At 45.1% G+C, this 10,294-nt stretch overlaps 1 protein-coding gene across 3 annotated transcripts in view; it reads right to left on the reverse strand.

Moving 5' to 3' along the window:
* Nucleotides 1-9,126, reverse strand: part of TRAPPC12 (trafficking protein particle complex subunit 12) — a 59,658-nt gene extending 50,532 nt beyond the window's left edge. For 2 of the 3 annotated variants that reach the window (XR_003434219.1, XM_027113868.1), the window contains exons 1-2: nt 9,008-9,126; nt 1-1,218 (exon numbers count right to left, since the gene is read on the reverse strand). Coding sequence is in view for 2 of the 3 variants with exons in the window: in XM_027113868.1 (XP_026969669.1) it covers nt 1-1,212 (1,212 nt within the window). In the remaining variant the exon portion in view is untranslated. Of the gene's footprint in view, nt 1,219-8,475; nt 8,551-9,007 lie in introns of all 3 variants that reach the window. The other variant, XM_027113869.1, reaches the window with a different exon arrangement.
* Between the last annotated feature and the right edge of the window lie 1,168 nt (nt 9,127-10,294).

Raw genomic sequence — 10,294 nt, forward strand, 5'->3', positions numbered from 1 at the left:
CTGGATGTTGTCGAACTTGAGGCCCGGCATGGTGAGGTCCTCCTTGCCCACGAACACCGTGCTGCACTGCTGAGTGGTGACTGAAATCAGCACGCTCCTGGTCGCCTCCCCGGGAATCCAGGCGTCGTTTCTCCGGTCCATCTCGCTCATGCTCAGGGCGGTGGCAAAGGGGTCCTCGCTCCCCGCAAACACAGCCTGGATCTGTGAAAACGGTTTTGGAGACTGAGGAATTTCCAGAGAAGCTGTGGAAACACCTGACTCTGATCTTTCCGTCCCTGGGGAGTAAGAAGGGTCAGCAGAACCCAGGGAGTCTTCCCCCACTGGGGTAGCGGCGAGTGAAGACAAGCTTTCAGGAATCGAAGGGCTGGCGTTGGGATTACTGACGGAGATGAAGGTGGAGGTTGTGAAGGAATCAAAGAAGTCCGAGGCCAAGGAGTTAGTGCTGGTTGTATCTCCAAAAAATTTGCTCAGGCTAGGGCTCGGCTGGACCACCTGAGGAGGGGTCCTGGCGGCCGCTTCGCTCACGCCGCTGAAACTGGGCGATTTCACCATCTGGGACTCGAAGCCATCGCGCAGGACCTGGGACTGGGAGCCGGCGGGCAGCGGCTGGCTGAAGATGGTGCACATGGGCACCGGCTCGTCTTTGGGGGACGGCTGCCGGGGGGACAGCCCTGATGCCGGCCCCGCTGCGGGCGCCCTCACGTCCCCTGGGCCCAAGTCCTCTGCACCCTCGTGCTCAAAGGTGGGCAGGTCTTTCACCTCCTCTTGCTCTGGGTCTTCCTTCAACGATGCTCTGCTGTCGGGGGTCATGTCCGAGACGTCTTTAGGTGTGTCCTCTCCCTCACTTTCACCATCATCACTCAGAGCGTCCAGCGCTTCTTCATCGACGACGCTTTCCCGTCTGTGATCTGCGCCGCCTTCTGCAGTCTCCACGACATCCTGCAAACAACCCAGGTCCCCCGCGCCATCCTCGCTGTTGTTCGGGGAATCAGAGATGAGGACGCTCTCCATCATGGGCTCGTCGAGCTTGTCCACTAAGTTATTCGAGTCTTCTGACCCAAACTCGTCTCCACCGAGATCAATAGTTTCCTCACGATAGAGGAGCTGCCGCTGGTCTTCCTGGGGCCCTTGCGGAGCCATGCTCTGGGCTGGCCCCTCGGCTGGGCCACTCTGCTCGGGCGCCTGCTGCTCGGCACCTCTAGCACTCTCCATGGTCACCTGAAACAAATGCACATCAACTCATCAGCTTACATCTCAGTTACTATTACGATGATTTTATCTTACTGAAATTGTTTTTGAATTTATAAAAATGGTGACTTCGTGTCCTTGTAATGGTGGATACACATCATTATATACATTTGTTCAAACGCATAGAATGTACCACACCAAGAGAGAGACAACGTAGACTGTGGACTTCGGGTGATTATGATGTGTCAACACAGGCCCATCAGTTGTAACCAGCGCACCATCTGGCGGGGATGTGGATAACGCGGGAGGCTCTGCCTGTGTCGGGGCAGCAGGGAGATGAGAAGCCTTTGCACCTTCCTCTCAATTTTGCAGGGAATCTAAAACTGCTTTAAAAAATAAAAGTCGGCTAAAAATGTTTATCAGTTTATCAGCTATATATTCAAATGGTTTAAAATTCAACAGCCTCCATTTCTCCAGCCATTTATTTATTTTTGTGGTAAAAGACATATCATATAAAATCTACCACCGCAATCACTACTAAGTGTATAGTTCAGTGGCATTGAGTACATTCAGTTTGTTGTGCGACCATCACCACCAGCCATCTCCAGAACTCTTCTCATCCTGCAAAACTGAAATAAATAATACAATAAACACTAACTCCCCATCTCCCGCTCCCCCAGCTCCTAGCAACCACCATTCTCTTGTATGTCTCTATGAATCTGACTACGCTAGGGAGGGACCCTAAATATGGTATTTGTGGAATGACGTGGTATTTGTCCTTTTGTGTTTGGCTTATTTCACTGAGCACAATGTCCTCAAGGTTTACCCATGTTATTGCATATGTCGGAATTTCCTTATTTTTAAAAAACGATTATTATTTTTTATTTATTTTCTGCTGTGTCAGGTCTTAGTTGCGGTGTGCAGGCTCTTCACTGCGGCGTGCGGGCTTCTCTCTAGTTGTGGCGTGTGGGTTTTCTCTCTCTAGTTGTGGCGTGCAGGCTCCAGGGCCCGTGGGCTCTGTAGTTGTGGCACGCGGGCTCTAGTTGAGGTGCGTGAGCTCAGTAGTTGCGGCACGCAGGCTTAGTTGCCCCACAGCATGTGGGATCTCAGTTCCCTGACCAGGGACCAAACCTACGTCCCCTGCATTGTAAGGTGGATTCTTTACCACTGGACCACCAGGGAAGTCCCAGAATTTCCTTATTTTTAAGGGCGAGTTAATATCCCATTGTACGTACATACCATGTTTATCCATTTATCTGTTGATGAACACTTAGATTACTTCCATCTTTTGACTACTATGAATACTGCTGCTGTGAACATGGGTGTACAAATATTTCTTCGAGACCCTGCTTTCCACTCTTTCGGGTAAAAACCCAGAAGTGGGATTCCTGGATCATTCATGTGGCAGTTCTATTTTTAATCTTGTGAAGAACTACCCAAACTATCTTCCATTAGTTACACCATTTTACATCCCCACCAAGAGTGCACAACGGTTCCCATTTCTCCACATCCTCACTAGCACTAGCTAATTTTCTGTCTTTTTGACAGTAGTCATCCTAACGGGTGTGAGGTCTCAGCCTTTTAAACCCTACTCATTCTTTAAGACGCAGCTGAAGTTCCGCCTCTGCCCTCAAGCCTTCCCAAGACAAGACTACTTCAGCCTATAGTAACAACATATACAAAAATAAACTCAAAGTAGATTAAAGACCTAAATGTAAGACTGGATACTATAAAACTCCTAGAGAAACACACAGGCAGAACACTATTTGACATAAATCGCAGCAATATTTTGGATCTGTCTTGGAAGTCAAAGGAAAAAAAAGCAAAAATAAACAAATAACTAAACTTAAAAGTTTTTGCACAGCAAAGGAAACCTTGACAAAAGGAAAAGACAACCAACTGAATGGGAGAAAATATTTGCAAATGATATGACTGATAAGGGATTAATATCCAACATATAAAAACAGTTCATACAACTCAACATCAAAAAATCAAACAACCCAATTGAAAAATGGGCAGAAGAACCAAACAGACATTTTTCCAAAGAGGAAATGCAGATGGCCAACAGGCACATGAAAAGATGCTCAACATCGCTAATCATCAATGTAAATCGGAACCACAGTGAGATACCACCTTACACCTGTCAGAATGGCTATCATCAAAAAGAACACAAAAAATGTTGGCAAGGGTGTGGAGAAAAGGGAACCCTCCTGCACTGTTGGTGGGAATGTAAGTTGGTGCAGCCACTGTGGAGAACAGTATGGAGGTTTCACAAAAAATTAAAAATAGAACTACCATATGAGCCAGCAATTCCACTCCTGGGTATATATTCAAAAAAAGAAAAAACACTAATTCAAAAAGATACACATACCCCAATGTTCATAGCAGCATTATTTACAATTGCTAAGATATGGAAGCAGCCTAAGTGTCCTTCAACAGATGAATGGATAAAGAAGATGTGGTATGTATGTATGTGTGTATATACATACACACACACACACACACACACACGTACACACAATGGAATACTACTCAGCCATAAAAAAGAACAAAAATTTTCTATTTGAAACAACATGGATGGACTTGGAGGGCATTATGCCAAGTGGAATAAGTCAGAGAATGGCAAATACTGTATGATGTCACTTATTTGTTGAATCTAAAAAATACAACAAACAAGTGAATATAACAAAAAAAGAAGCAGACTCATAGGTACAGAGAACAAACTAGTGGCTACCAGCAGGGAGCGGGAGAGGCAATACAGAGGTGGGGGCATGAGAGGTACAAAACACTGGCTATGAGACAGGCTACAAGGATGTACTGCACAACACGAGGAATATAGCCAATATTTTGTAATAACTGTAAATGGACTGTAACCTTTAAAAATTGTATCAAAAGAGAAAAAAACAAAAAAAGTAACTATACTCAGCTGGTCTCTAGGTAAGATTACTTTTTTCTCTGTCAACACTTTCATCACAGTATTGCAAATTAGCTCTCTTTCCCTTTTATAGCCTGGACCACCCTGAGATCCAAAAGCAGGATTACTTTAAAGTAGGTTCAAAGTTAAACATTTTGGAGAAGTTTCTTGACCAGCATAGTCAGTTACTAATTCCCCATTTACTACATATTCACTTAATAATTATTAGCTATAAATAAGTCAAAAATACAATGAAAAGGAACGAAAGCCCCTTTACTTGTAATGTTTCACAGCTCCAATGGGAGGCTGCCTCAGGAACATCAGAGTGGACGAACCCCAACGTGTAAGGCTCTTCCCTGGTCCTCCCCAGGCAGGACACGAAGACTAAGCATGAAGACCACGGAACGGCAATGACTTTGTTTAACCTTTGCAACAGCCAGACGAGACAGGCATCGGCTGCCCCAAAATACAGATGAGGACACTAAGAACCAGAGAAGTGATGGGACTCATCTGACCAGGAATGGAAGCAGGGCCCCGGACTAAGCCCCTGAGGACTCAAGTACCCCGCGCCCACACAGTGCCCGGGAGATGCCAGGAACCACTGCTGGTTAACCGGGCCCTTCTCGGAATAAAAACAGTGCAGATGATAATGCCAGATGCCCCGTTACTACGTTAATGGACACCTGTGAAAAACTGTATGATATAAGGTCCAATACATACAATTACAGGAGAAGGTGAAGAGTATCAAAACTGGCAAAATCACAGATACCTTCTTTATATGCAGGGAAAAGTGGAGAAAAGTCTACTCTTAAAGTAAGCAGAAGTCACTGCCAGGTTAATTGGTGTGTATTACAAGATACAGAGAAAGACAGACTAAAATGGGGGCACCTAGGAAAGACTGTGCACAGATGACCTTGAGCTGCTTCTCACCAGGCAACGCAATAAGAGAAGACTCATCACTACCGAGACCCATTCATTATGCGGACTGGATCATCACAGCAAGAAACAACTGCTTAAGCAATAATTAAAGAAACCCAGATTGAAACTATGATTTTAAAAAATGTGACCTGCGAAATAGGCAAAGATTTTTAGAAGTGACAGTTCTGGGGAATTTTAGGGAAACTTACTTATTGGCAAGGGGAATGCAACCTTTCTGAAGAACAGCTTGGCAAGGAATAAAACTCTGACAAGCAATTCTGCGTTTAGCAACTCACCTAAAATTCTTGTTTTTAAAGAAATCATCTTCTGAAAGGAAGAAAGCTAAGAGGAACGCTCTTTCAAGTCAATGCTTAAGTCTGTAACTATGTTTTGATTCTCTCCAGTAACCTTGTTTCTAATCCAATCTCATTTAGAAAATCAATGTCACCTGTTTCCTAGTGACACTGTTTACACAGATGTTACCCAGCCCAGAGTAAAAATTAAATTGTTTACCTTAATTTCTGAATGGAAACTACACATTTATCAGAAACATCGCCAAAGGACTGGGCTGAGACGCCCTGCAAGTCAGGGATCATTGCTCGCCGAGCGCCACTGTGTCTCAGACACCAGCTACATTAAGGCTACATTACTGGCTCTCAAGGAGATGACAGAGAGGAAACTAAGTAACTGTGACACACACGCCACTCTGGCCCCAGGAAAGAGGGCTGTCTATGGAACGGGACAGCGGTGAGAGCTCCATCTCGGCTTTCTGACTCCTTTCACTGGAATACCTTAGAAGGTTCTTGCTCCTTTCCCTGACTCTTCTGAAGGCCCCTTTTCTATAAACAACTTTTATTAAACTGGAGTGGATACAATGTTTATAACACCTACTTCCCCTCCTTTTCTGGGCTAATATTCTGAGATTTGTCACACCCTTGTTTTTCCTTAATTTTCCACGTTTGTTTCCTCAGACGTGTTAGATTTCTCAGTTTTTTCCTTAGTTTCCCCTCCCCACTTTTAACCTGAGACCCAACCCTGTAAGTGGCGTGAAGCTGTGATTCACTCATCTTTGCTGACGATGCTCTACTGCGTGACAGTTCCACAGCCTAATATCTATTCTTCTGTTGATGGATATTTGAGGTGTTAGGTCTGTGAATCTACAGACAGTGCTGTTATGAATATTCTTGTACACGTCTCCTGCTGTACGTGTGAAAACTCCTTCATGACATTATTAAAAGTTAAGCGTGTGCGGTGGGTCATTCATGGAGAATACACCTCTTTATCAGATAACACCAAATTGCTTTACTAAGTGGTTGTACCAAGTTACACACTTAGTAGCGGTGTGTAAATAGTCTTCTTGTTCAACACATTCACCTACACTTGATATCGTCAGACTTCATAATATCAAGATGATATTAAAAATTCCTACAAATCAATAGGATTACGGACGATCCAACAGAAAAATATTTTGCACAAAGATTTGAACAAGGTGAAAGGGATACACATTTCACAAGCATGTGTCCTGTGACTTCAACAGCCATACAACTTGATTTTTCTAGAATGATTCCACTTTACACCCATGGTTGCAGTAAAATTAAGCACCTCTTTTCACTCTCAAGAGTCCTGGTTGAGACAAAAATGGTCCCACTACTTATGTATCACGGAGGAACTCCTGCACATGGGCACCAAAAGTTAGGACCATGAACGTCACAAACAGAAAACAGAAACAAAATGCCGCCCCCTTTTCAAAGCCCCCAAAATAAAAAAATCTGGAAAGAACCACTGCCCATAGGCACCATAATAAATAAACAGCAGTATTTTCAAAAATGGAATACTAAACAGCAGTGAAAACGAATGAGCCATCCTATAGTGAATGCAACAATGTTTGAATCTCACACATCTGATTCTGCACCCAGAACTGGTAGAAAAATAAACAGTATGATTTTCCATATAAAGTTCAAAACATGAAAATGAAACAATATACTATTTTAGGAATACAAACACAAAAACAAGGTGATAATAACACCCAGTTCGGTTGGGGAGGAGCTTGGAAGTGACAGCAAGGGGAGGTTTGATGGGGGAGGGACCCATGAGAGTCTAAGCCGCTGGTAGCACTAGTGACAGAAGACAGCGTCGGGTCTGCACTTGAACTTTGTGTTTTCCATGTATGTTACATGCAGTCTTTACATTTCATAATCTAAAAATGGAAAAGCATATGAATCTGTTCTTGATTTGCATGTGATATAAATCTTTGCTTCTCTTACTATTGATTTAATGAATTTTATGAAATCATAGACATGGTTTTAAGCCTATGTCAGCACCAAAATGCTAGCAAAGAAATCGGATTTTCTCTTTGTCCAGTTGAGTTCTTTGCACAATGAGCTTAATTAATGCCTTAAAATATTTTTAAAGTACTAACTTTAAGTGATTTAAATTCACTAAGAATAATGAAAACTACTGCTGTTCAGGCTCCCTTTCTGGACATAAGACTCTGCAATTACAAATCTTTTACCAGATTGCAATAATGTAAACCGTATTTCCATGAAAGAACTACGCCATGAGGTAGGAATCTAATTAGCACATATTTATAAAAGCCCCACATAAAGAACACCCACCACAGATCAAGCATTTCACATGAGTTATCATAGTTAATTCTTAGGATCAACTCACAAAGCATTAGCTCCATCATACAGCAGAGAAAGTCAAGGGATTTGCCCAAAGCCACAGTACCAATCCTTGATGCTGACAGGATTCCAACAGTTTTTCTGCCTCTGCTCTCCTTGTAAGGCTCCTAGACAGGTCGTGACCGAGAGCCGCAGGCGGAGGCACAAAGCGCTCTGAGTAACTGCTTGAGTCTTAGCTTCACTGATAAATAAGGTGACCTTTGAAAATGATTTAATCCTTCAGCCTCGGCTTCCTCATCTGTAAACTGGGATAATGAAGATTAAATAGCAACGGATGCCCAGGAACTTTTTAAACTGTGATGAGCTGCCCATAAACATAGTAATTACAAGTTTAATGACGAAGCAGCGTGGTAACACAGTCTTGGAACGGTGAAGATCCTGTCTGAAATCACAGGATGTGCGGACTGGTGAATTTTATCCTATTTGAAGTCCTCAATCCCTTCTCCCAGCCCATCACACAGGGGCCCTAACTCGCTGTATGCCACCCAGTACAACCTTCTGAATTGACGAAAAAAAACAAGAAGTATTTAAATACAGTGTTTTCCAGTAGCTATAAAGAGATATGGCAGGTCCAAGGAAATGTTTCATTGGGGTCAAACTCTTTTGTGGATGAGGGTGAGGAAAACAGGCATATTTTAAAGCACATCTTTAAGCCTTATGCTCTTTTACAATAAAAGTGTTTTCAAATCCTCCCAGTATATGCACTCTTATCAGTCAGCTCTGTCCTGGATGCTGTCCTGGAAGGAATCAGCCAACATTTACAAGACTTACATGCTTTTACACAAACCACCGCATTTTGCCCGCACAATACTGAGTCTGGTCGGGCGAGTCACTGTGAACGTCCACCTGCCGGAGAGTAAACCAGGACTAAGAAGTCACTGAGGGCCACGGCTGGGACCTGGGCCGCAGACCCCTCCCCAGCTTTCGGTGCCAAGCATTGGGGGCTGCTCCGGGGGTGTGCAGTCAACGGCCGCCCCCGGAAGGGAAGGCCCGCGCTGCGGACCCGGCAGGACCAGCTTGGGCTTGGCGGGAGGAGGGACAGAGACGAGACCCCGGGGAGGAAACACCCTCGGAGAGGAGAGACCTCCGGGGAGGAGACCCCCCGGGGAGGAAACCCCGGGGAAAAGAACTCCCGGGAGGAGACACGCCCGGAGAGGAGAGACCCGGGGAGAAGAACCGCGGGGAGGACACCCCGGGGAGGAGACCCGGAGAGAAGACCCCCGGGGGACTGTGTCTGAGGGCCGGCGGGGCTGCGGTTAGGGACAGCACGACCCCCTCCCTACAGCCCGGGCCCTGTCCTCACCTGCCACCGGCCCCCTGGGGTTGGAGAAAGGGTCACCTACAGCCGTAACCCAGGGGGCAAGAAGGATAGAGGAAGCCGGGAAGGAGTGACTGGAATCGACGCCTCCTGCGGCTTCTGCGCCTGCGCGCGCCTGCTCCCGCGCATGTCCAGTGCAGGAGCCAAGCGCCCGGCGCGTTTCCGGTTCATGCATTGGTGGGCGGGGCGTGGGCCCCAAGGTGGGGATCGGGGGCGGGGAATGCGCGGGGGAAGTTCAGCCCTTCCCTGGGACTGGGGAGGGAAATCGTTGTGACCTTCAGAGGCAACAAATAAACCTGTGGCAGAGGGGCAGCTGGAAGGGAGATGGTTAAGCTCTTTATTTTCCTGGCCAAAGCACCCTAGAAACATTTATTTTCAGGGATTTGTCTTTGTGCCTATATGTATTTTCAACTTTTCCTGCCATGCATCTGTACTACTGTGTAACCACATTAACGATAAAAAGGGTAATAATAATACGAATAATGGCTGGGTGGATTTAATCCAGCAGTATGAAGATCCTGCATTCCTTAGCGCCGCAACTTAATCTTAGGCAAACGGTGCCGGTGAATAGGATGCCCACGTCTGTGCCTCTGCTTCCTTGATTTCTGGTGTAACCACCCAGATCTCTTCGTTCATCCAAGGATTCCTAACTAGCTTAAGTACCAGGCACAGCGCTAGGCGCTGGAGCACAACTAAGCCAAACCAGACCCAGCCAATTCTTTATTCTTATTTTTTAATGATTTAAAATATTTTATTTTTGACAAATAAAAATCGTATATATTTAAGGGGTACAACATGATGTTTTGATATCTAACCTAAGTGTCCATCATCGGATGAATGGATAAAGAAGATGTGGCACATAAAAAGAAACGAAATTGAGTTATTTGTAGTGAGGTGGATGGACCTAGAGTCTGCCATACAGAGTGAACTCAGAAAGAGAAAGACAAATACTGTATGCTAAAACATATATATGGAATCTAAGAAAAAAAATGTCATGAACCTAGGGATAAGACAGGAATAAAGACACAGATCTACTAGAGAATGGACTTGAGGATATGGCGAGGGGGAAGCGTAAGCTGTGACAAAGTGAGAGAGTGGCATGGACATATATACACTACCAAACATAAAATAGATAGCTAGTGGGAAGCAGCCGCATAGCACAGGGAGATCAGCTCAGTGCTTTGTGACCACCTAGAGGCGTGGGATAGGGAGGGTGGGAGGGAGGGAGATGCAAGAGGGAAGAGATATGGGAACATATGTATATGTATAACT

Source organism: Aethalodelphis obliquidens, unplaced genomic scaffold (genome assembly GCF_003676395.1).
Source record: "Aethalodelphis obliquidens isolate GAN/ISIS:26980383/991018 unplaced genomic scaffold, ASM367639v1 scaffold12, whole genome shotgun sequence".
Lineage (NCBI taxonomy): Eukaryota > Metazoa > Chordata > Mammalia > Artiodactyla > Delphinidae > Aethalodelphis > Aethalodelphis obliquidens.